Genomic DNA, 27,968 nt, shown 5'->3' with positions numbered 1-27,968 from the left:
TCAAAAATAGATATCTATGAGACATTTCAGAATATACTGCTGTCACAAATGGCAGCCTATATGTCTAAATTAATTCCTAAGTCAATTCATATACAGATTTGAGCTTTTGTTAAAAAAAAGACACACTTTGGGGAAATCTGTTTAACCTTAAGAGAATGTCACCCAGTTCACCAGATGCCCTTTGCCCAAAAAGTAAAACAAATAAAATTAAAAACCACAAGACTTCATTTAAATTAAGCAAAATAAAACACACATATGTATTTGGAAAAAAAAAAAAAATCAAAACATTTCAATTAAAAAAAACCAACATACAACTCTCTCACAGAAGATCTGCCCAAAACAACAGTGTGAGATATCAACACATTTGTCTACATAATTTTTTTACGACAGCTTTTTTGTCCTATAATGGATACACATTCAATCAATGGTCAAAATAATTATTGGTTAAAACAGCCTCAGGGTAACTCCATGAGCTGCAACAGGATAGAAATGAGTCTTTTGGTTTTGGGTTTTCAAGGTTTGGAGGGGGTTTTTCTGTTTTTCATTTTTGGCAAAAGCAGAGAGAATGTACAGTGCTTTATCTAAATAATGTTTGGACCACAAAAGGGTGTACAATCAAACCAATTCGTGGAAAGAATAGTTCTGCCACTGGAAAATTTCCTGTAAACTAAAGAGAAAAACACATTTCTTGGCTGGGCAGCAAGAGTGCAAGGAGTTTTTTTTTTTTTTAAAAAAAAGGACAAAAGGAAGTGTCAGTAAGAAAGGGGCATGAGATTCTTAACAACTTAATGACCAAAAAATGCTGTATTATTTGTTTTAACTGGATGCTGAATAGGCTATGAATACCCTGTAAAATAAATTAATGAGGACGCAGAACAAGCTTTGCATTCTGTAGGTTTCCTCTCATGTCTTTGATAACAGCAGCTTAAGACTATAGGGAGGCACAAACACAGCACATCACTTCAACTAATTTCAGCCTCTGTGTTACAAAACCTGTATTATCAGATCAAGTGTTTCCAGAAACTTAAAATGTTTTATAGTGAGAGGTGCTAAACAGAATTGTTATCCAAATTGGAATGGTCTTCAGTGATCAGAGTCCAGCTTGTTAGACCTAACACACAAACTGAAATGTAACTACATCCATGGCAGCTAAAACATTGGCTAGCAACATAATGGAATTAAGAGTATTTTAAATTTGCCTTTTTTTTTTTCTTTTTTACTTTTCCCGATTATAAAAATCAACTCACAATAACCTGTGACACAAAATTAAGTACATCCTTCTAATATCTACATGCATGGACATGGTACATGTGCATACAGGATATGTGCATATATATGGGTCTATTTTCCATATAAATAAATATTTATACCACATTTAACTTCTGTTCATCAAATAACTTCACTACAGCTATGGAGAGAATTTATAGAACAGTATTTCCAATGCAACCATCCTCAGAGTAGACCAGACTGTGCCTGTCACTGGGATATCACCAGTTGCAATACACCATTCCAACCTCTCAGTTCGTTAAACCAAAGCTTCTGTGACTATCTCATTTTGTATAATGAAGAGGAAAAATGTGGTATAAATCTAAGGTAGCTAGAACAAAAGTTACTTCCACTCTCATTTAGGTAATACCCAGTTCTGCACTGCTCAGCAGAGTGTAAATTATGAAGCTATCTCTAATTCACAAAGAAAAGCTGCGTATTTTTATTGCCTGTGGTGAGTTTCAATTTATGTACATGCCAAATAGGAACTACCTTCATGTCAGTCCCACACAGTATGAGGAACTGTAGATTTAAGAAAAATATTTCTCTGTACCATTGCTTAGTAGATGCCTCCTCCTTACGCTGACATGGTACAGTGCCTGCACACACACGCACATCCCTACAAAGCCCACTAGCCACTCTACTGCTCTCAGAGATGAGGTTCAGAAACCCAACTAAAACAGACAAGACTTATTCAGAAATAATACGGTACTTTTACAGAGAAAAATGTTACATGGTCAACCTTTCTTTGAAAACTTTCCAGGTATGTATGTACATGATTCTCATGACTTTTCTGGGGGTAACAAGTGCTAAGAGCAAACAGCAACTAAAGAGTATGGAAAAATATGAGAAAAGTTTGCCTATATGGACTATCCCCACTCCCTTTAGAGCTCACAAAAACTCGCTCTTCTTCCTCCCCTCAGCGTGAGCCACTGTACACAGAGAGAGGGTGAGCATGAGCAGCCAAGAGGTTGAAAGCAGGGTCTGCAAGTTCCTTCCTACTGTAGATCTTGGAAGACTGGATTTCCAGTCAACACCAGAGTCTTCTTACTTCTGCTGGTAATAATGGAAACTGGGGGACACCATTTGTTCTAGTCTGTTGAAAACAGGTCACCAGCAGACGGCAGAGGTGCCAGACCTCCTGTGACATTGGGCAGCAGTGACAGATCTGGAAGGCTCTGGATGTGGGATTTCAGCTCCTTGCGGACCTGGGTTACCCGAGCAAGCTTCTGTTTATATTCCTGAAGGAAAGAGACAAGAGAACGAAGATTAAGCACAGGTTAATTAGCAGTGTTTTTAGTTCAGCCAGGAGTATTTTCCAGGTGAGGATTCTGGGAGAAGGTGGCAAGGCACTGGCTCTCTGAGCAACTGCTGGCATGACTGCAGACCCTGTCATCTGCACCCAAATTCACAGCCTGGGATCAATCAACAGGAAGTCCACAGGCTTTGCCATCCCCAAACCACTAATCCTGGCCTGTGTTACTTTAACAGAAGCTATGTAAAATGCACCCACTGGGGCCCGGTAGAGTATCTGAGAGAAGTGTCATTACATAGCTCTCTATTGTATTCTTCCCCAGGCTACTGACTTCCACCCACTGCCAGAGGAGGAACACTGACAGAGCATTCCTCAGACACACCTCCACTGACAAAGGCAGCAGGCTGAGGTACACCAGAGGTATTACTACGCTGCTAAAATGCCTTTTTTTTTTCCCCCCAAGCTTGACCAATTTTGGTTATTTAGATAATCCAGTTCTCCCTTTCAAGTCATTAAATCAAAACCAAGTTTTGGTTGTGAAATAAGGTCTCCTCTATGAGTTGTTAGACAACTCATGTTAGCAACCACAGCAGCTGTACCATGAGACTGGCGTGGTAGCAAACAACACAGCAATGTGTACGATCACTAAATGTAAACCAGAGAAAGGCACATCCACACTGGATTGAAACCAGGCAAAATATAGAACTAAAATTTTCAGAATTTTATCACAAAGGAAAAAACCAGCAAGTTAAAAATCCCTGAAGAGGAAATTCGCAAGCAGTTTTTCCACAAATAAGGTCCGGCTTGAGCATTAAAACTCCAGTAAGAAATATCCATCCATCTTCAGAAATCTCCACAATCTAAGAGACACCAGGTAACAGTTACTAGTATTTCATAATGAGAAGACAGAGGAAGAGTTTGGACCCTGAAAATGGAAGAACCAACCATACCTTGTTAAACGATGTTTAGAGGCCTTTTAACTTGGATGTGTGTTGGTCTGCTCTTATCTAATACAGAAGCTCAATCATTACCTTTATGTCATTTTCTAAGTTTTGTGATTCTAAACATTTATGTTAACAGTCACAGAAGACAGCTATTTAAGTAATAAAAAACCAGTATCACATCATCTCTTTTGGAATGCACCGGTCTTCACCCAACTACGCACGGCATATTTTCAGCAGCATCTCCAGAATGCAGGTAACAACGAGCTTAAGAAAAATAGTACACAGAATAGGCTTCCATACAGTCAGTTGTAATATTAACTTACTTTTCATTTCTTAATTACTTGGCAAAGAGAACAGTTTACCAGAAAACAGAAGTGTATATTTGATAATCAAATAAAACTAGGCACACATTTAATCAAAACATGTTTCTGAAGAGTTTACAACTTTAATCCAGTCTTTCTAACCTTCTCAATGATGGAAATTCTCTTCACCTTCTCCAAATATCAAAGCAGAGCAGTTCCTGCAGGGTTACAAGCAATGAGTTTACAGTCTGTGTGTTTCGTTACTTTGAATTAGAATAGTGAGAGCAGCAGCAACAACTCAGAATACCCCTACACCTGGAATGGCTATATAAATATATTCCATAAATTTCCTGCCAGTGCCAAATAAGAATGTCCTTTAAGAGCCTATTTCAAACTTAAATCCTTTTATGAGGCTCAGTGAGTTAACATACCATCATAACCAAACACTTCTGTTAATGTATGTGGGATATATACTGAAATAATCAAGTCCACACAAAGCTCCACCAGCTTCATAAACTAAAGTGTACTGTTCTCAAGCCTAGAGAACACAACAACAACAACAACCCAACTCAGGAGGAGGTGTGCACATTAATTTAGGATTGTGAGGATTTGTTTTGTTTTAATGGAAGATGAAGAATCAGGATCAAAACAAGAATGCACCCCACATCCCTAGTCATACCCTTTCGGGAAATACTTAAACAGGGAAACAAGTCCAGTAAGTCACATTATGAAGACAGAGAACAAAAACAGGAAAAAAACTCAGATTTTTAAGCATGAATACAGAACGAAAGCAGATAAAGAGGAAAACCATGGAAGTACTGCATTCCGACACTTGGGGTACTTCTCCAAGAGCACATGGTAGCCAACACTGGGAAAAAGATGGTAAATGGAGTGCTCTGCTCAAGGCTGGCACATCACAAATAACGCAAGGCAGGGAGACAGCGGAACACCAGTGCCTGCACATATGGGATATAGAGAGCAAAAATATTTATTGTATTATTGTATTGCAAATGCTTGCAGATAGAAGGTGGAAGAGGCTGGATTCAGAGATTGCTTTTTGCCACCCCCAAAAGACTATCTTAAAAATAAATAAATAAAATCATAATTCAGGACATTGTCAGGGAGTGATGGATATCCAGCCAGGAAAGAAAGGGCAGCGCTTTCTCAAGAATTCCGAACTCTATCAAGAGTGAGTATCGGCGGATTTTTTTTGCTGTAGTAATTCTTACTAAAGATAAGAAAGAAATCAAGAAGGGTAAGGCAGCTGGCAAGTTCTCCAGTTCTGATAAATGGGTAGAGGGTGCAAATTCCAAGCATAAGCCAAGAAAATACCTCAAATACTGCTTGAATTGCCAAGATCCACGCATGAGAACTCTATAAAAACAGGTACAACACAATGCCTACCTCCATGGGAAGACTACTGTCCTGCCACTTTCAGGGCAAAACTGACAAGAGGACCAGGATACGCTACTTCTAGTGGACAATTAGGACTAGGACACTATGATTTTTTAGCCGAAGAAGATTTGTGTGACTATTACAATTATATTAGATCTAAACAATATTTCTTTCCCAACAGAACTATTTAAAGGAGTGAGAATCTTTCCAACGCCTGGCTTGGTAGCCCAGCTCTGAGATAACACAGCGACAAATGAAGAACCACTAAGATGTATGCAAACTGTACTTCTGTTCCAGCTTTTATGCTATGGCAAACATACAGACTGAGGAGCAATTCCCCTACACATTAACAGCAGCAACCTGTTCCCAGATTTACAATTAACAGCTTCAAATAAATGTTCAGGAAAATATTGCTCTTAACATATCCCCATTTTTAGGGGTACTCTACACTGAGAGCTACATGGAGTACTGAGCTCTCAGAAATACCTTCTCAATTTGAACAGAGATTTTTGTACATATATGATGACCAACAAAAAAAAAAAATCAAGTCACCTTGAGAACCACATCCGTTCAATTCTAAGTACTTCTACCTTACTAGTAGGTTAATGCAGGCATTAACTAGTCCACACTAAAGTTTTTGTTAAAGCAGTGAGGCCTAAATCCTATCTGTTAAAAAAAAAAAAGAGAGAGAGAGGAAAAAAAAGTACAAGGAAAAGGCAGTAACAGCCTCCAAACCATTAAAAACTCTGGCTCAGAAAAATGTCACTAAATTCAGGAATGGAAACGATGTTCTAAAGGAGTAATCCAGCAACCAAGATTTCCTAGAAGAGATGAATACTTGCCAGACAGATATGACACACAACACAGACTACATTAAAGAACTGTCTCCTGCATGCTTAACACTTCCCATCTGCTCTGGTACCGAAACGTCATGCTGATTCGTGGCAGAGCTGTAAAGGACTTGAGAGACCGGTCACCAAAGCTTGGTCAGGGAGGGCTGACTGCACTGAAGCACCTGGCCAGCACCCCAAGCCAAGAACAAGGCTATGATCTAAAGATGGGTTATCAAAGACAGAGCCTGGAGGCAGCCCGTCACTTCTGCGCAGCCGCTCCTAGAAGCTGAGAATTCTGAAGTCCTGCTGCAACATGGAAGAAGCACCTACCAGGGAGACATAATCCTTTGACTGAAGTGCAAGGCACATTTATTTGTATTTGCCATTTGTACTATTCAGGAACGCACCTCAGCTCCACTCAGGAATATGCATAAGCAGAGACGTGTAACCCCCTTCCAGGCTCAGGGCTTTTCTTCTTCCGCAAACCAAGCTGTGGCCGTATTCTGCAACGTAGGACTCTGGAAGCAGGTTTTATGGGAAACCATGTTTTTCATGTAGCCCATGACATGATTTGAAATTGCATCTTGCAGATTTTTGCATAAGGTCCCTCCATTCAATAAAACTGAAAAAATATGAAGTGCACTTAACAGAAATTGCTGCTGAGCTCTTAGTTTTTACTCCATGTGTCTAGCAAATTGCCTCCCTGCGTAGTAGGTTTTCATTAAGATTAACAGTATTTGGATGCTATTTGCTTTTTTTAGACAAAATAATGAGATCTTTGCTGTAAGCAGGAGTTTCAGGATGATACAGAAAAAACTGGCGCTATGCCACACAAATGCTTTTGCTAATCAACATTCCCTTTCAGTATGCAGCATTCTACATCCACAGTGGCCAAGTGAATTAGATACTTAGTCCTTGAAACAAATGCAAAATCAGAATTAAACACCACTGAACGAATCTGACAATGGTGTTTTGTTCAAAAGAAGCCTTGCTTGAACATTATAAAACTGACTGTAATTGACATGACAGGAAATTCACTCTGAGGACAGCTGCATGGCTTGCTTCACCTTGTCAAGTTACACAGCATGGACTTCATTTTATTTTAGCTTAGAATTTGCACTGGACACTTCCACTCCTGTGCTGGGTCAAGCAGTAACATGCTGTAAGTCATCACAGCAATTGCATCTACTGAAAAACATCTAGTTAAGCATTAATAAGAATTTAGAAAGTGAATAGGAAGAGCAGCCAGTCAGTCTCAGTTTTGATATGCTGTAGCTTGAGCAGACGTATGAAAGCAGACCACCACAGAATTCAGGGAAAAAAAAACAGACCAGAGGTTTGACAGAAATTTGAAAAAAGAGCGAAGTGAGAGGTTTGACAGTAATCTGTTTATACGGTCACATAAAATCTCTATTTAAAAACATTAAGTATACAACACTAATATAGCTTTTGCTGCTTGTCACTTAACCTATGTGAAGTACTTTTAAAACATACTCATTAAAACATGTTAGGATAAGAATGTCACAATGACCAATATGAAGGGTGTTGGGAGAAAATTAACAAAAATTAAAGCTTTCTAAAGCAAGGAGAGTCAAGTTCCTGCTCAGTGAGGATGTGAATAGCACACATAAGCCCTCATCTTACATCCTGACAGAACATTTAGACACAGCACATCAAAATTAGAACAGTAAGGGGTTTGGGGTTTTTTGTTTTGGGGTTCCCCCCTGCCCCAAGGTTGTTCTTTATTATCTAAGAAAGCATGGATTATTATTAATCAGTATTTCCAGTATATATACACCTAGAGGACCACCCAACTTTTTTTTTTAAGCATAAATCATTTGTTAGATAACTTTTTAAAAAGTCTACCATCTGATTTCAGCTTCATGCTCAAGAACAATTCCGTAAAGAAGATGCCCAGTTTGCATGCAACATACTTGTTCACTCCACCTTCTGCCAGGCTATTCCTTTTGGCCTTTTCAAAAGCAGTTCAAAATTCCCTTTCTCCAACATAAAGTGTGCCAAGTGTATCAGCACTTTTCTCCTGCCTTCAAACCTACCTCCTTCCACATTCTCTCAAGTGTCACGTTTGAATAAGCCCAGTTTTAAAACGATATTCTACCCTTTTTTCATACTGTATAAGCATAAGTCAATCTCCCCCATGTGACAGTGGAAGGCATTGGTCAGTGTGGCAAGCAGAATTACTAACAGTTCAATTGGTGGCGGTGGGGGAACAGCTTTCTCCACATCAGTTATAACCACCCAAACCTCATAGAAAGCAGATTTTAAAGAGTCGTCTGCAAAACAAACATGAATTTGCCTTGTAAAGAAACCCTACAGTCCTAGAAATAAAAGTAGTCTTGGTCAAAAGAAGGCAGCTGACAAATACACAAAAATCAAGAGACAAAAGAACCGGAAACAAAACATAAATTATCCATAAACTTGCTTATTCCCATACAAATTCAACCAAACACAAGTGAAAGATTTCGACACATTCAAGGCCTGATCCAGAACCTGAAGTCCTCTGAAGTAGTCTGTCTGGACACTTGCTGGACTAGGACACAAATGCCACCTTGAAGACGACCTGCATCTGCTCTGGTGCAGTTGGGCAGCTGCACAAGCCCGGCAGCAAGGCGGCCCTGCTCCTCCCGCTTTGCAGGGCTAACCAGCCCAAGCCCAGCGCTGCACTGAACAGCCTCTTGGCAAAGCAGCCGCAAACCTGTGGAGAAGAGTGCAGAAATGCCTACAGCTGCACAGCACATCGCCTGTGTCCTGACACCCTGACTGCAGGAGCATGTGTTTTAGTGCCGAGGGGACAGAATATTCTCCAGTACCTGGCAGAACTCAAAAGCAGCACTGCAGTCAGCACGGCAAATGCCTTGAGGGGTTCTTAACAGCCACACAGTCAACTTGCCCCTGCAAGAAGCCGGACAGCAGAGAGGGAAACGTCTTCCATTTCACAAGTTCAGTGCAGCAGAACCCACCTCAAAAGCAAAGTGAAAACAAATGCTAGTGGTGACACCAGTTTTCCTTCTTTTGCAGCAGCACTAAACCAAGAAACCTGAGGTTTTCATATAACGCATCTGAAAGATGCGGTCCAGGAATCACAGCTTGAACGATATATTTCGTTACAGAGCTACAGTTCATTTTCATACCTTAAAAGTTGCTCGCAGTCTTGCTCTTTTAAATTTGACAAGGCTTCTTTCTTTTGTAGCATCATTCATTACACTTCACCAGAGATAGCATTTCGCTCTTGGCACAATTACATGCTCTGAAGCCATAACTTGTCCCCTTGCTCTCTTCTTTACTGAGGACAACTTTTAAGTTGTCCAATAGAAGAGTCAGCAGAGGCCTCTGCAGATTATTTCTCCAGCTGCTGGAGATGCCTCCTCATCATCTGCTGGAAACGTTTAAAAGCTCTCTCAGAATTGGCCCAGGCTGCCACTGTACAATAGCAATGAAACCTGGCTTCATGTGCAGCACATCCTTCCCACAATAAACATTGGGAGGGCACAAATGGTGTTCGCGACAGAAGTCAACATTTAGGGCACAAGCAAACAGCTACATATTCACTCTTTCTTCAAGCATCTTCGTGCTTTTGACTGCTAAGCAAAAGGGTAGTTATATATTGGTTTACTTCAGTAAAATGCATAAAAAGATTATATATTAATATTGGATGATTTTTATATTTTTCGTATTATTTCATTTGCAGTACTACTATAATTATGAATGCCTACAAGTACCTACAAAGTGAAGAAATTATACTTTTGCATTGTGCAAAGAAACACAGCTGTTGCCTCGAGCCGTACACCGCACAACAGAACCAGATTCACCGCAATGTTAGTTTATTGTATCGCTATGAAACAGCCTTCGTTCTTGTCCCACACCCAAAGGCACGACTGGCGCACAGCTGGAAATACTGATGTAGAGTTAGTCACTTTTTACCGTGTTAATCAGCAGTTCAGTTTTATAGACCTGAGCATGACACTCTTCGCCTGGGTGCTCCTGGTCAGGATCTTTTGCCCTGCCCGGGGTGTAGAGCAGGAGACCTCCCTGCACTGTCTAGTTCCTGTCACTATCTCCTGCTCATTGCATGCATGTAAAATACCGACATTTTTGTTTCCTGGCAGAAAAACTAAAACTTCATCTCTTGTTCCCTGCCTAAACCACTGAAATGAATATACCACAACCCAAGAATTCTTGTCTGAAAGGAAAGCAGCAGCCACAAAGGCAAGTCAACAGCGATATGCAACAAAAACCCAAGCAGTGGAAGCAACCAACCAAACTAAATTTTATTTCAAGAAAATGCGTAGTGCTGAGCAGTCCAGAAAACCTCAAGTGAGATTGTACTACATCCTTCAGGGATGCACGAACAAAGAGAGTTTGCAAATTCATATGGGCAAAGCTTTAACACTTTATTAAAGGTGCCTTGAAGCCATGAATATTAAAACCCACCGACATCTAAAAACCCCCACAGCTCTCAGCAGGATTCTAAGTCACAATTTCCCAGGTGCAGACAACAATCAGAAAAATTCCCCTAAACTGGATCTTAAATATAGTGTTCTTTCTATTTTTATATATATGCACACATATAAACACACATACATTTTTGTATACACACACCCCCACATACACACTGTACTATATCTATGTACTGTATATACTATAGCATGTTCCTCATGTCACCTTTTACAAACACATGTACAGAAGATATTTGGAGGGCATGGGGAAGAACTCAACATCACTGACCGCAAATCAAAACAGAAATTCTGAAAGCACACTTTTTTTTTTTGCCTCTTCTCCCCATTAGACTAAAATAACCCTACCTCCACTTACTCCAAATTTTCTATTATCAGTAGTTATTTCAGATAACCACGAAGCTTCCACACAATTTGCCATTTTCTAGCACTACTTCCACTTGGTTCTTCTAGTCCCATCTATTTAGTTGACTGCATTTTACAGTCACCTGGTACACCAACACGGAACTCTTCTTCCAGATATCTCCCCCCTACATTTCAGTTTTACACAAACTGATTCCCTGGATTTTTTTCTACTTGCCTGCAACACATTCAGGAAGAGTACATCGACTTCAAAAGATAATCCTTCCCCTTGAAGTTCTGCAGACTCAGGTGCTGAAGGACAAAAACCATCCCCAGCTGATTGTACTCGGTAATTGTAACAGGGGCAGCAATGGCCAAAAATAACACAAATCAGAGAACTTTCATTGGAAGTTAAGTACTCATGTGAGATATGAAGATGCCTTATCTCATTCTTATAGAAACACCAGTTCTTGTTTCTATGCCTGTCTGAAAATGGATTTTATTTCCTGACACCTGCTATTATGAAAGTCTAGGCTGATGTCTGATCCAGTCCAGGCCATGGAAGATCATACTGCAGCTGCAGTATCAAGCCCACAATTTCTAACTGAGATGAAGCACCATTTAAAAAGAAATTCTGTGTTCAGACATTGAATGACAGAATCCACCATACCCTTCAGTAAGTTTAAGTTAAACAATATTTACCCTTAAAAATATATGCCTTGTTATAGGCTGTTCAGCATCAGCTTTGGTCCAGCTGATTTTGCTCTGCAGCTGATTGCCAGAATTAAAGAAATTCTACCTTCTCCTTCTATGCACTTTCAGACTACAATCAAATTATCACAATCTCCCTCCACCCCACCCCCAGACACAGTAATCCTAATTATTACACCTTCAATTTTTTCCATTGCTACTCTAAAAGCAGAGTTTGTTCATATGTTATGATCTTCAGGCTCTGTGCCAGCTTTCTCCCTTCAAATTACCAGTGCTTCTTAGCACTACGTTGTTTCAATCCCTACCGATGCCAGTCTGTATCAATGCTGAAGTGTAATTCATTGTCGAAGACCACCTTTCTCAGCATATTGTCCCTTAATTAAACAGCTTTTCTGCAACTGATGACAAGAGCTCTTTGTCGCAGGGTTTTGACATTGTAAAGTATTTTGAGCATTAGCCCACTAGTCATAAGTACACTGAGTTCATGTATATGTTTTGAGAATTTGCTGTGTTTCATGAGGGATAGCATTAATAGGATTAGTAAAGAACTGTAGCTCTTTAGACCACAAAAGCTGCTTTTCAAAAGATGTAGATTAGCTACTTTCATTGCTGTCATAGTGAAAGACTTTGCTTTGTGAGTAAATAAAATACAAGAAATATCCAGAGTAATTTCCAAATTAGACATTTCCATATCTTAAAATAAAGCCCTGAGTCATATCACTACCAGAGACCCCCCTCCCTAACTAGCAGCCTTGGCTAGATCAGAATAGTGAAGCAAACAATCAATCTGTCTAAGAAATGCCATATCCTCTGACAGTCAGGAAGCTTACTTCACAAGAGAAAAAAAACTTACAGTCAATAGTACCAAAGATTCTGGAAAAGATACCTTGAGAGAGCAAAGCATACAATGCAAAGATATGTAAAATTAGATTGTTCTAAGTTATTATTTCAGTCTTCACTTGAGTAAATGTTTTGGTTTTTAATACATTCTTAATTGCTACAAGAATTTCGGAGCCTTCTATTAAAATGCTTATTAGCACTACAAAGTAAAATCCAGGCTTATCAATAACGTTACTGTGAGAACATCAAAGACTCAAACAAAACTGATAAGCAGATCTGGCCTGCCATATCTGTAACCAACATCTTCCACTACTTATTAACCCTCTACAACTCAAGAACAATGGAATGCTTTAATCAGGCAATATCCCTCAGCTAAGATTTGAGATTTGACATGGATATGAATTGTGCCTTCATGTTAAGTACATATTAAAGAGTGACATTTCCTGCAACTCGTTTTAGACTGCTACAGCAGTAAAGCCACCTTGTTTTGGCAGAATGACAAAGATGCTAACCTAAACAGATATTTAATAAGATCATTCTTTAGTTTCCAACTTATTAAAGAGTGTGTTTACACTTAACAGTGGGGAAGCTACTGTCCTGTTGCCATCAACAGGATTATTTCCATCAACAAAGCAGCTCAGCCAGTAAACTGCTTAAATTATTTCTGCCCCTACCAGAGTTACAATTTTCAAGTAACATTCCTTACTAAAAGGATCTTTTCCAATATAAAACCCAACATAATTGTCACAACATTTCAGCTAGAGCATTAGAAATTTTAATGTTGCCATTGTGAATTTCTTAATTTCACAGTCTCAAACTGACTCAAATTTATGGATTGTTCTGAGCTTTTTAAATCATTGCTGTGCAGCATTTTGCTACCTATTTCTTGCCTTTTTTTAAAAAAGTAAACAGCAATATGCCTGTCATTTATACATTTTTTTTATATATATACACACACATATATATGTGTTCCTGCCAGACACATGCCCTTCTTTCAGCAAGGCAAAAAAACCTGACCCAAGACTTCCACTAGTATTCAGCAAATAAATCAGGTGCTAAACAGGATTTGGTTTTATGGCATCTTTCATATCCATGTCTGAAAGTGCCTTTTAATGACTCAGTCACAAGACAGACGCTATGCTTGAAGAAACTCAAGCTAAACAAGCTAACAGAATTATTAACTATCCACTTCAATACTGAATGCAGCATCAGCACCCGTCTGGCTGATTTGGAACAAATGTTGCTCTGGAAAAGCAACATGTTCAGTCACAAGACATTGAGAAACTCTAGTATAAACACACATGACAAAGAAAACATTCAAAATGAAATTTACCTCAGAACAATGTTGCCTAGCTGTCAGAGGATTACGTTTGTCATGACAGTAAACAATGCCTGCAATTGCTACAGCACAGTCTCCTTCCAGAAGATTTTTGTCCTCTACAGCAACTCATGTCCCACCCAGCACCAGCTGTTCATAATAACCAGCAGCCGACAGTGTGGAGGAAGCCCTTAATGTGCCGCCAAGGGGCAGTTTAACAGATGGCAGAGCAACGTACAACCACAATCATTAATTAAACTTCCACACTAGTCCCAAGATGCGGTGCTGAAAGAACTTCCTCCGAGAAAGAACGTCTCAGCTAAACGGCTGGCTGCCGCAGCCCGTGCACTCGCTCTAGGATGTGCAGCTGGTGCTCGGGTCCAGTCAGCATCGTCTCATTTTACAGCGTCCTGCCCTCCTTGTTCAAGGGAGCTATGGCAGGAAATGCAAGTCATCATCTCCCAGTATCAGCCCAATTTACACTCTATCACAGAAGCTCTAGTAAGAGTGGTTGTTAAAGGACAGATGCCGGAAGATCTTGTTTAAACTGCATCCCCTTACCAAGAAGGGGCTGGGAAGGCAGATAAGGGGCACCCAACTGTAAGGAAAAGAATAACAAAAAAAACAACCAATAACCCCCCCCAGCTAATTACGGCAAAGGGAGGTTGACTTTTTGGAAATGGGTATTTCATTAAAAAAATAGAGTAAATCTGAAGAAACTTTGTGAAGTAAGCCTGTTTTTCTTTTAAAAGTATTGAGTACTGGGCCTTCCATGTCCACATGTATTAAAACATACTAGACTGAACATCAGAACAGATCTGTCTTCTCCAGACTCTTTACACCGCATTCTTACTCCTGTTTTACTCCAAATGTAAAGGTAACACCTAGAATCATTTCCCTTGAGAGAAACACATAGATAAGGAGTCAAGCGGGAGCATTTGGTGAGGCAATCAGCTTGCCAGCACTGGTGTAATCAGTACTCACTTCCAGCTTCTTCTCTTTCTCTGTCAATACATCCTTCTGATTCTGGGTGTACTCGATCAGCATGCGTGCCAGCTGGCGCCGGTCCTCCAGCTCTGCTGCCAGCCGGCCATTGTACTCTGCTAGTAACAGGCACGCTTCGTCCACGGTCTTCGAAAGACGTTCGGCTGCCTCTTTGTCTATGTGAAAAAGTGTTGGGTAATTTAGAGGACAAAGTTTCAAACTTTCTATCTTTGACAGAGGGGCTACAATTCACCAGGCACATGCACAATAACATCTCATTCATACATATGCTTCTGGCTTGACAGGAAAATAAGAGTTGTTATCACAGGGGATATAAAGGAAATAGGCAGGACTAACAACCCAAGAATGGTGGTTTTTAGACACTGATGTGATTGACTGCATTTTATCCTTGCAGAGGTGTCAATGACTGGGGGCTGGGGGGATACAAATCTATGAAGTTAGCCTCTATACACAGGCTAATTAAACTGAAAGTTTAGGCTGTACTTTCAGAATTCAATTAATCAAATCAGGTGGTTTTCACATTTGAACATGGCGTGCACTTTTTAATTCCTCTTTTCTCTGAATAACTCCTATTGTATCAATACAAGCAAACATATGAATTGCACACTACACTTCACAGTTGGATGCTAAGAGTATATTATAAAGGACTGAATAAGTGACAGTTCATAATGAGTTCTAAATTAAAACTACTTCCAGGAACAAGAGTCAAATCAGTTCAACTTTTAAATGCTTCTACTAAGATTACTTTTCAAATACAATTGCAAAAGTCCATTTAAACAAAGACTGACAGACTAATGGGGGTAACAAGTTTCCTTTTCCGTAGCAATCAAGGAGTATGTGTGTACTCAGCACAGCCTGATAAAACTCGAAAATATTTAACAGTCAAGGTGTTCAAAATCAAACACATCCATTTGAGAACTCTGGCCCTATTTCCTCTACATTCTTGCAAAATGCTGTTGATGCTCTCCAAGTACAAAAGCCTTGGTCCAAGCCAAAAAAAGGGAAGAAGCTATCTAAATTTCATCTTCAATTTTACTCCATAGGACTGCTATCTATTAATTACCCAAGAGCTACAAAACAAGGACACAAAAGCAGGAATTCACTCCACCATACACTGTGATTATTTAAGACCTTTGATTTCTAAGTTATTCTTTGGATCCATGTTCATTCATCTTCCAGTTTCATACCTGTAATTTTCTCCAGTAATGAAACATCTTGTACTTCCTGAGGCAGAGAGGCAATTTTTTGCCGCACTGTTGCATCTCCTGACGCTGCATTTTCCAGGTCTTGTAGGGCTTTGATCAAATCCTCGGTCTACGAGACAAGTTAGCTAATATTAAAACCAGGTAACTTTTATGCCATTTCCTGTGGATGTGATCACTGCATCTGAGGTCACCAACTTTTGAAAGCAACCATTTTTGGAATATTTTCTCCATGTAATTTTTAAACTGTTGTTTCCTAACACAGGGAGTATTCACTAAGTTTACAATATCCCAACGTTTAGGAACTTATGCATAATTACAGTAGGATCATCTTTTTAAAGAATCTGCAATGGAAAACTTATTCCAGTTAAGAGAAGCGATCATTCAAGACAAAGCTGAAAAGTACATGACCGCATCAGTTTGAGAAGCAGCCATCAGCCCTTTGTGTTGCATCAAATTGGGACTGTATCTTTTAGCTGAGCAACCCTGACACTTTCTCTTAGGCTAGCAGGAGTGTATGTGCACCTTTGTTCTATTCCGAAGGTGCATTCTTACATAGCAAAAAAAAAAAAAAAAAAAAAAAAAATCAAACAAAAAAACCCCAACACTAAAACCAAACTTGTATCGGTCTAAACAAAACTGTGTCAGATTTCCATCGTTGTAAGACTTAGAATTTTGTAACTGTTTACCTACCATAAACTCTGACGACAATGAAAGGTATCCCTGGTTAAGGCAAACTTTATATTTTCCTGGTTTTGCAAAGCCATTGCTCTCCCCACTTAGCTCAGCTGGCTCTTTGGAAGCACACTGCAATCTGCAATTTAACTGGACTCCACAATATCCCCTCGGCTTAATCTCTCAGCTGGTTTTAGTGCAGTGAGGAAAAATGTGTCAGTTTAAATGAATACACTCAAAACATACCCTCATTTAAAAAGGATGTGGATGAGGACAGCCTTCAGAGGACCTCCCCAAAATACTCCCTGATCAAAAAAAAAAATAAGAAAAGGAGAAAGAGAGACTCCCTGAACAGGAAGAAAAAAGTTTTGCTTCTTTGTTTTAAAAAATACTGACGTTTTAATGGGAGGTTTTGGAAACTGGAACACCAGCCCTGTAAACAACACCACTGATGTTTAAACTACATTTCAATAGTTTGAAAACTAATAAAAACACTGAAAAATTTTAAATCAATATTTTTCTAATCTGAAAAATAAGGAAGTCCATTACTTAATATTTACTACTACTTTGCAAACTGCTAATGATTTCCAACAAACACAATGTTTATCATCAAAAGAAACCATAAGCTGCGAGGCATCTGGAGGTAAAAACAACAACAAAAAAAAATCTCACTTATTTCCTTGACAACTGTTATTATTTTAATTTTCAATGTTTACACTCTACCAGAGGGACGGGGCATTTTTTTTTTTGTCCTTTTCAAATAGACAATGGTTTAACATACGTTCATTTTGTAGCCTTAAATGGTCAGAATGATCCTCTATTTCATTCCGACTACTTCCACACCACTAACATGTCAGCCTCAAAATAAAGTATTCAGAACTGGTTTTCCTAACCAACTCCATACAAATCTATCAAAGGTTGAGCTTTTTAATACCTCATGGAGAGAGATGTCCTACCAAAAACCCCTAAGTTTTAACTGTGTACAACTTTGGGTTTGAGAGATTATCTTAGAAATAATATAAAATATGAACTGTTCTTCCAGTAGTCCTTTGAGATTCTTTACTGGTAGTACTACTCAGACCTTGGTTTAGACTACTTGAAATCACTCAGAGTGGCACAGTGTTTCAATATGAAAAAAGAATCCGTTCCATTCCACATGGACTTCTCAACCCCCAACTGAATTTCTCCATTGAAAGCATTTTACTTGTTGGCAGCTCCACCTTGTGGCTGTACCACACAGGAGGTGGCCTTCAGAACAACTCCCACTCTCAACCCATCCCACATACCAGCAGGGGCCCAGCACTTGGGTCTTGGGGTGAGTAGCTCCCAGGGTAATCATCATCTTCCTCCTCTTGTATTTGCTGAAAAGTCCGCTTTAAAGACTTCTTCTCCTCTGCAACTAAAGACGCATATAAGCAACTCATTTGGATGCCAGATCCACCCACCTTGACTATCTCTACTTCAAAAAACTGTACCAGATGCTCTGATGATTAAGCTCTCTAAAGAGAGAGTTGGACTCTAATGCTGGCATCATATACCAAACACTCAAATGCAAAACAGCAATAAAAGGTTGATTTTGCTCACACATGTATCTCCGTATGTGCAAGTACAAGGATACAGTCTTCACATCAGCAGTGTGCACTGTATACATACAGTATGCCTCCTACACTGGAAGTAGGAAAGACAAGTAAATGTCCTATTTGTCAATAAATGGCAGGTCTTCAACCCTGCTCAGATTCTCTGGTTAATACCATGTATATAGGTGAGGATTTCGACTGGTAGAAATGAAGCATTGATGCTAGGACACACATGGACAGAAGAATTTCAAGTTATCTTTTTGCACCAAGCAGATGCTCACCGTGGTCCCACAATCAAATAAATAACTGCTGGTTATCCAACCTTCCAGTCTTCCATAAAAATAGACTTCAGGACAGCTCTGTGAAACTAAAACTCTAAGATGTGACAGCAACAACAGCAATGGGCAGAGCATGAACTGATCTCCAAGCAGGTAACCTATAACACTTCAGAAATAAGGATTTCATAAACCAAGATAGTGTTGGTTACATCAACCTTAGCATAGCATACCTTAGCTTGAAAGGGAAGAGAGAGTTTATTTAATGAGTCAGAAGTCTTAATGCAGCCTTTGATCCAGTTATAGAGCCTTCAGAAGACAGATCACTCTTCAGACTTGCTACCAAATTTTGTACAAACCACGGTAATTTGAAAGAAAGCTTTGGACAGAGTCTTGAGAATATCTCTTCAATGGAATCAAGTCTTGCCAAGATAATCACGGAGTTCAAGGGGAACAGTCTGTACATACTTTGATTCACAGGAAAAATCCAAGATCACTCTTGATTTAGAATTAAATCACTCTGCCCAACTCTAGTTAGGAAGCAAACAGAAAGGTCTGTCCTTAAACGCAGAACTTTGCCTGCCTTGTCAGGTGGGACATATGTCTGAAAAACTTTATTTTAATGGAGACAAAGTCAGAGGTGCTGTACATCCTGCTCGTGCGGGAAAAAGCTGAATGACCCTCATGAGGCAGACACAAACGCATCTCTGTTAGAGAACAGATTTACTCAATGGAAGGCAAAGAAGCACAGAAAACAGTTACCCTAGACGAAATTAATTTCTGATGCACGCTAGAGCAAAGCTATCTAGGCTAGAAAAAGGTACAGTCTAAGTATTGTATGTATACAACTGATGTAATAGAGTGCCTGATAATGTGACTGACAAGCAAGATACCAGATCAACAAGAAAAACAGCTGCTGTCCACTGAGTTCTGCAAAAGAGACCAGCTGAGTTCAAGAGGTGATGTGCAGATGACAAAATGGCCAAAGAGAGCATTTAAAATTACTTAGCCCAATGCAATGTGCCATCAATGTTTATCATTTGTGGGTACTTATCAGAAAGTAATTGACCAACAAAGGATAAACACAAGATAATCAATAGAAGAATACATGACTGTAGCGCACACAGAAGTGAAAACAAAAACGAGAATTGGGATCCAAATTGCTGAAGAGCTATTCCTGCTGTGTTGCCAACTGGTCTACCACAAGACACAGCATTACTCTTGCTCGCTACTCTAACACGGAGTATTCAGAATTGAATTTTCTGCCTGAACAAGACCAAGTGAGTTTGATGGGAAAGACTCTGAAGAAGGTAGGTGCCTGAACACCTGCAGTCCTAAGCACTTGTCGCTAGCTGGTGTACCTGAAGAGAGGCCACTCCCTGAGAGTATGAACAGCAGCTGATGGGGCAAAGTGGCCCTTAGACAAAGGGGAACAAAGCAGTCATCTTTAAAGTAGCATTTTGGGCATGAGTAGCATGCCATAGATGTGGACTGTTGCACTTTTTTCCTTGGTATTGGTAAACAGGGACAGCAGAAGACCTTGTTGAAGAATCCTAGAAACACCATCTCCATTTCATCAAAACAGAAAAACATCCCCCCAGTTATTTTCAAACTCATATGGTGGAAAAGGACCCCTGAAAGAGAGCAGGAAGCAAGGCATAAATTGTAACACACCCTGCCTGGGTAGCTTTCAAAATCTGCCAGCCAGAAGTAATTTAAGCACTGCAGTCTACACTTCTGAAAAAGCCTCTCAAATCCAACAAGAGAAGAGGAAAGCAAGCATTAAGAGCATCTAAAACTGATCAGAATCCAACAATGGTATGTAATAGACATCTTCCAAAACAATCAAGATATCCTTGTAGAATATGGACAGCTTCTTCCAGGAAAATCAAGAGCCCATTCTTCACATGGACATAAAGAAGCCACTACTAGAGATGAAGTTAGCTACCAGAGATGAAGTCAGCTTTCCTGCTTCATTGGGGTCTTCTTCACAGCTCAGAAATTGAACTACTCCCTAAAAGCCTTCAAAGAGTGAAGCACTTTGTTTCTCAAAAATGACAGACAATTTCTGTCATAACAGCTTTGCCATGAAACTCCAGGTTGTTGCTATCTTGCTCTTGCAGTGTCCAGAGAGACTTGTAAGGGTATTTCTCCATCAACTTTTCAGTCTTCAAACCATCACCAGTAGCTTGTGGAAGCTTACAGTGTCAAAGACCTTAGTGACAAAGTATGAGTTTTTCCTGTAAGCTGGCAACATGGGAAATCTTCCCATCTAGGGTGTTCACCTTTTTGTTCTTATCTCTCGACAACTGGTTTTAGAAGTAAACAGCCTTCTTTGGTTTGACTCCAGGCTCATATGGACAATAAAGAGAAACCAACTGTGGAATCTGTATACACATATTCAAAAGGATAACTAGGAGTTTAAAACTTTGTTCTGTTAAAACCAGCGTTTTTATGTGTTTTTTTTTTTTAATCTCAAGGCAATATATAATTATTATCTTTTCTCAGGAGGACTTGGTTATGTTCATTTCATTCAAGTAGCAGCCACACCACATGGTAAGGAACTCCTGATGTAGATAATGCCTTTCACTGGAGGGAACTATGCAAAGGGTTCAGATTTAAAAAAAAAAAAAAATCAAATAGGCCTTAATTCACCTGAGGATTTATCAGTCATGGCCCAGCTACATCATGTGACTCTTCTGACAGTTAAGCACACAGTTATATGACAAGTTGCATGAGCAGAAACTTCTGTCTACAGGGAAAGGTTCAAGGAAACCCCATTTAACAGCTACTGTACTTCCAGAATAACAGGCAAATCTGTAAAACAGGGGTTTCTACTTCTGAAGTTCTACAGGTAATCATTTACTTGAAAGGTAGACCAGCTGAATTTAAGTGGTTTTTATGTGTTGGCAGGGCTATCATCCTCAATCAGCATAACAAAAAACAAGCCTCCCAAAACTATAACTAAAACTAAACTTTTGTAGGCTTTAGGTTCCAAGCACCAGGGGTTTAGAAACTTGTGGAAGATCCAAGTAAACTTATATGAAAGACACTTTTGGAAAGTAATTGAGGACAAAACATTGAATACAACAACAACAGAAAATAAACAGCTTTCCTAAAGAAAACAGAAGACCATCACAGAACACCAGAAGACACAGAAGAACAAAATAAGATAACCCTAATGGTCCATTGTCCCCTCCAACTGTTCTAACCCTTTTTTTCTTTGGGGGTAGATTACTCATGATTGTTTAAGTTCTCATTACAACATACATTTGTTGGTAGCCTCTCCTAGGTCAAGCATAACTGGAGTTTCTCCGCTCCAAAATTATACCTAGTCCTGTCCCCAGGTACCTTTATTTCAGTTATTCTTGGAAGCATCCCTGCCTGCTCTCCTCTCTGATGTTCTTCTCCATACTTTAATACGGGTCTGACTTCCTGTGCCAGAATTTGCAATATAAACACAACCAGAGCGGATGGGTAGCAGTTAAGTTCTGATGTAGGAGTGTCCTACTCTAATACAGAGCACATTCAAGGACTTCCTTCAACTGCTTATTACAAAGACAATGAAAAGAAAACGTCAGCTATATAGGTTATATTACCTAAAGGCTTTTACATCAAACCTCTACAGACCTAGTTTTCCCAGGCTTTAAGATAAACGGGTGGTTCTTCTCTCCCCTATTGCTTGTAAAAAGAAACATTTAATAAAAATGAGATTAATGAGAAAGCAAATGCAAGTTTAATGAATACATTTAGAGTTAAAACAATATAAGATCTCAATATTCAAAAGCTCATTTCCATGTATATGCATATTTCCTTAAGGAACCTGAAAGACCCGCACCACTGAGGAAGTCAAAACCAGGGAATATAATGCTTAGAAAGGGCCAGTACTCTTTCCCCTCCACCTCTCTGAAGGGAAAGTTTCATTATTTGTGCAATCAGCTCTGTTTCATGGCAGGAACTTAGCATATGCTGCCAACTAAATTACTATACATTTACCCAAGGCCTCGCTACTAATGAAACAAGAAATCAGCTGCACCACTGAAACACGCACCGATAAGCATTAAAGCTGTCTTTCGTCACTGATACAGGACTCTGCTTTATTTTGGCAAGGTTCACAACTCTGGTGCTCTGCAACCCACGCAGAGCCATCCTGTTCAGAAAGCAGCACCTACCAGCCCAAGAATTTAAGACACTGCAATACGAAAAAGCTGTAGAGAACTACCTGCATAGACTTATTGCGATACCTTGGGCTGAAGAAAAGAATACGCATTATCACACCACCAGATACTCTTAAGGAGCTTCGAAATTTTGTTTTACCAGCACAGCCTTGCACCAATCTAAAGATACTAATACTACCTACTTCTCAGCTGTGTCTACCTTGGGTGTACACAAAACCAGGAAGTCAGAATGGTTTTGGAGGAGCAGTGTACTCCAGTTTGCTACTTTTATGATAACCGTTGTATCTGTAAAACGTGATACATTACTGTCCATCTTGCTTAGGTTCACCTGTTTGAAAAGGGAATAGAGTAACTACAATAAAGCCTTCAGCAGCATAGATAGTCGCCCACCAGAAACTGGACAAACACCAATTTATCTTAGAAATCCATAAAAATCCCATGTGAAACTAGCTCTTACTATTAAGAAGCTAATTTGAAAACAAGCCAGTCAAAACAAGGAGAAAAACTCAGGAGAACTCTGAGTTTTTCAAATTTCTTTTTCTCTTAGTTTAAAAAATTTCAATTTCTTTTTTTTTTTTTTACAATGAATTGACAAGAAGGCAGCAATATTCACACTCGTGAAAAGGCTTGAACTGTTCTCTCAAATAAAAGATACTACATTAACACCGCCAATTACCCAGACAAAAACTAAGTTGCTCACCAAGTGAAGATGTGCACACAGCAGTTCTTAAAACATTTGCATTTCTTCATTCCATTTCCCACAGACAAAGGTCTGTTAGTTAGGAAGGTTTTGATTTTGTATAAACAGTTTTAAGTCGAGAAGATAACAGTAGCAGGAATGATTGATACCACCAGCCAAAGGGAGGATGACACTCAGTAACGGCTGCCAATTCACCAGGAAATCACAGCTGTGTTTCTTGGACACACAGTATCATTTTGTTTAGATTAAAAATTAAACACTTGTGAAACACTTATCTGGGTAGCTTAAATTAACAGTATCAAACCCTCAGGTAATCAGTTCAAGAGGAATTCGGGCACATAAGTTCCATCCTCTCACGACAAACAGGTGTCTTACACATTGCAACAGAAAACCCCCCAATTTGAGCTATTTCATGTAGAGACTGTACACCTTCCACCCTTCCCCTCTCCCATCACTCAGAGCAGAGACTCCCTCTGACCTGATACAGAAGAGACCACCCCTTTGGTCAGGTCAGCTGGTCTCCCAGCATTTGGGGAAAAAATGGCAATACCTTCTGAATGTCATACTTAAATTACGGCAAGTTGGAAGGCCTCTGTTGTAAGCTGCTAAAGCACCCACCCAGTAATGGTGCCTGAAGAAGCACATGAAGAAACACAAAACCACAGCCACAGATGTATGTCTTCACATGCACGTCTCATATTAATGCTCATGTCTTTGTATTAATTCTGTATTAATTATCAACCCCAGTAGACATATCTTGCTTGTTTTCACCATCTAAGAATGGCATAAGAGCACTTTACTAATGACTAAGCCAACTCTCTCACAAAGTATCACACGTCTGTGGGGAACAGAGCAAAATTTGGTCAAAGCAGCAATGTGATTTTAGCTAATCTGAACTATGCAAAATAAAAAACCAAAAATAATATGAGAATGGAAGCACTAACAATACTGAATAAACCATTATAATAACCCAGCCGACCACTCTCCGAGACGCAGTGGGACAATTTTAACTCTCAAGGTGGACGCAACAGTTCCCTGCACCCAACTGACTTGTCTTCACATCCAAAGGCAGCCCTGCAGCATTCTATCTGCGTGAGCAGACGCAGAAATTACCTTGAGTTTAGCTTACTGCCAGCCACAACTCACAAGGCAACACGCTTGCAAACTGGAACTGCGAGTTTAATGAAAATCAGGCTTCTCCCAAGACAATCCCAAAGAATCTCCACTACCAGCTCTGGCAACAACTCAACTACAGGAGCCCAGAGCTCAACTCCTCACAGTACTTTCAGTGAAACATGTACCAGTTTAAAAAACAAAGTAAAGCACACAACAAAAGCAATACGCATTTACCTTTCGTTTGGGGGCTATTGGAGTCTTCCATAGAAAGTTTCAGTTGCTGTATGAACTCACTGCCATACACACTCCTTTCTTGCCAGATGTTAAGCAATCGTTCCAAGGGCTTTTTGCAGCCCTCATCTGCTTCTCTGTCCAAAGATTAGAAAAGAATTATAGTTCAGCTGAAAAATATTCGTTATGTTTTAAGAGAGCATCTTCCAAACCAGCAGCTGCATCCATTGCAATATTTGCATGTTTGGAGAGACTCTCTCTCAAATTGTCTGACAGAAACTACAAAACACATTTGTGGCCAATTTTCCCCTTTTATTGGAACCAAAGATTGCCTGAAAGTACCCCATGTTCCCACCCCAAAGTAAAAGCAGGACAAGTTTTGAAGGAAGAAACTTTCTATCACTCAGAACTTGCAAGAAGAGTTATAAAATACCCCCAAGTTGACATGTTTACAATTCAGAGTATTAACTTTAAACAGTTGTTTCAGTCAATAATACCCCAATTAAAAAGCAGGTTGTTTGGATCATTAGGCACTTAAATGTACTTGTATAGCGCACTGAAAGTTAGACAGCCATCCAGAACAGCACACTACTAAACACACAGAACATTAAAGTTGTTTAGTTGAGATAATAGGAATTATTACGCTATTTAGAGAAAATCTTAACTAAATGATAGTATGTTTTTTATAGGTTGGTAGCTGCATCACTTCTTCCCTTTTATGTATAAAATTATTTCTTCCCCTAGCAAGGAGACTAATGATCAGATAACCGTTAAAACAAGCAATGCAAAAAGAAACCGTGCTCGAACCAGAAGACTGATGAGAATCTAGTGACCCAAAATATCAGCTCTTTTAAAGTCTTATGACAGCAGGGAAGAGCCATTCATTATGTGGCTTTAATAAACACATGCAACTATTCAGTTTCACTACCCATGAACAGATCTACAAGACCTTTTAGTAACAAAATAAAGCACATAGGAGTTACATGCAGAGAACAACTGTGTAAAGCTGTGAGGGGCTGATTCACATACAAACAAGTTTCCCCGAAGAGAAATATTAACACTAAACAGTTCCTAGCTGCAAAGTAGTCAGAATCTAATCTCTACTGGAGACTGGGTATAAGTATCCCTGAGACTTAAAAAAACCCAACAAAACAAAATAAAACCCAATTGAATTCAACTTTGTATAACAAGAATGCAAATCTCTAGAGAGAAAAGTTAAGAACTACATAATACAGCAACATACCTGGCAACATGAGAAAAAGCATCCACAAGAACAGATTCAAATTCCCTAGTAAATTCAGGACCTTTCCTCTTACTGTTCTGGATGACATCGTTTGCTAAATATAGGAAAGTAAGCTTCCTACTCGACTTTGCTGGGAAAAGGGGAAAGAACAAAAAAAGAGAGAGAGTTTGCATTTATTTCTCACTTCTTTCACCTGGAATCATTAACATGGTTTTCAAAGTTGCTTATAGCTTTTTAGCCTAAAAACAAAATTCAAAATATTTCCATGTTACCAAGGCAAATCGGAGGCCTTCAAGTCAAGTAGTTCTTGATCTCCTTACTTCTATTTGGGTTTTTTCTAACTAATTTATAAAACAAACATGAGCTTAATACCTTTTGCGCACAGCGACACCTCAACTCTGAGGAAAGCTGCATAAGAAATAAACTTTAAATACATGACTAAAACGAGCTGTTCTAACCTACCAGAAAATTAATGTAATAACAGACTTATTTTTCATTAATTAAGTTCAGCAAAAAAAACTTGGTATAGAACCATTTAATTCAGAACAGAGTGAAACTATGAGAAAACTGTTGTGGAAACTCAAATATTTTTTTCAGACAATGCTGTGCCACAGCAACATTAAATTTTTTCCATATACCATAACTTTTCCCTCTTGACACCATCAGTTTCTATTTTACTGTGGGCAGATGTGGTTCTCCTGAGCGCACTGGCTGCAAATACGCATGCAAGAGGCAGAAAACAAAAGCGCTTGTTTCCACAGCAGGCCAAACTCAGATCTTTCAAAAATTCATACTTAACATATTATAAACGGCAACTCTAGCAATCACATGAAAAATACTCCAGCTAGGGCTTCATCAGCATCATCCGCTCCAAGGGGCTAAGGCTGATGGTTGCCCAGGATGAGAGAGGTGACATCACCTGGCTTCACAGCTGGATATTAGGAAAAATTTCTTTACCGAGGGAGTGGTGAGACACTGGAATAAGCTGCCCAGGGAAGTGGTGGAGTCACCATCACTGGAGGTGTTCAAGGAACGTGTGGACGAGGCATTGTGGGACATGGTTTAGTGGGCATGGTGGTGCTAGTTGATGGTTGGACTTGATGATCTTACAGGTCTTTTCCAACCTTAGTGATTCTGTGATTCACAGCTGCCCCTGGGGACAGGGCATCAACACTGACACTGGCAGTCTCCCTAACTTCATTATGAAGCAATTTGGGAAGTTACCAGCACTTAGGAAGGCAAACTTTAGTTAAGTTAATCTGTGAAGAAAAAAACCCACAAGATATTTCTGGATAACACTACCAAACCGTTTTTATAGAACTCTAGAACCAGTTTTACTCTGCTTACCTCCTAATCCCTTAGTGCGATTCTATAAGAGACAAGTACGATGAAGCCAAACCCAAAATTTAAAAGCAAAATCTAAGAGCTGAACAGCCAACAAAGCACTTCACAGTCAACTTGAGCACGCCCAGGGGAAAACGCTTAGGACGTCTTTGGTTTACAACCAAGCTGCCTGGCTGAGCATCCTCCCCCCCTCAACCAACGCTTCGCTACTTTAACCAACATTTCCATCCTCGGTCCCCCAAGCACCCCCTTTAGCAGCACGCCCCAAGCTCCCTGCGACGTTTGACAAGCAACCACGGCAGGACAACGGCGTCTCGCGCACGGGTCCACTCCCGAGCAGCTCCGCGGGCGGCCCCCCGTTACCCGCTGGAGAAGGGGCGGCTCAGCGGGCTCCCCGCGCAGCCGCTGCGCCCCTCAGCCCGCCCTCCCCGCCGGGGCGCAGCTGCCCGAGGCGGGTCCCCGCCGGCCGGAGCGGCGGGCAGAGCCGGCGACCGCGCGTTCCGCCGGGATGCTGCCCGAGCCCGCGGCGGCGGAGGCCCGGGGCCGAGCAAGTGCGCCGGGCCCGCGCCCCGCGTACCTTTGCGGAGCTCCCGGTGCCAGACGGAGACGATGGGCCCTGCGTGCTTGCGGTGGTGGATGAGCCACAGCGAGAGCGTCTGCACGCTCTGCTGCGAGTTGCTCAGCTCCGACAGCTTCTTCTCCAGCGCCGACTCCGAGAAGGAGGACATGGCGGCGGGCCGG

General features: G+C 40.2%; 1 protein-coding gene across 2 annotated transcripts; it reads right to left on the bottom strand.

The window, feature by feature from the left end:
* Positions 1-61: 61 nt before the first annotated feature.
* Positions 62-27,968, bottom strand: RPRD1B (regulation of nuclear pre-mRNA domain containing 1B). 2 transcript variants are annotated; one of them, XM_059827116.1, is made up of 7 exons: positions 27,805-27,968; positions 25,884-26,013; positions 24,644-24,777; positions 17,850-17,962; positions 15,874-16,000; positions 14,666-14,841; positions 62-2,507 (listed from the first exon to the last, which is right to left on the bottom strand). In XM_059827116.1, the coding sequence occupies exons 1-7, from the start codon at positions 27,953-27,955 to the stop codon at positions 2,358-2,360; spliced, it is 981 nt and encodes a 326-aa protein (XP_059683099.1). In that variant the 5' UTR covers positions 27,956-27,968; the 3' UTR covers positions 62-2,357. The 2 variants fall into 2 exon arrangements, with proteins under 2 accessions (XP_059683099.1, XP_059683100.1); XM_059827117.1 differs by having other exon boundaries at positions 15,874-15,994; positions 17,850-17,956.

This window comes from Gavia stellata, chromosome 20 (assembly GCF_030936135.1).
Source record: "Gavia stellata isolate bGavSte3 chromosome 20, bGavSte3.hap2, whole genome shotgun sequence".
Classification (NCBI taxonomy): Eukaryota; Metazoa; Chordata; class Aves; order Gaviiformes; family Gaviidae; genus Gavia; species Gavia stellata.
This window is presented reverse-complemented; position numbering and strand designations above follow the sequence as displayed.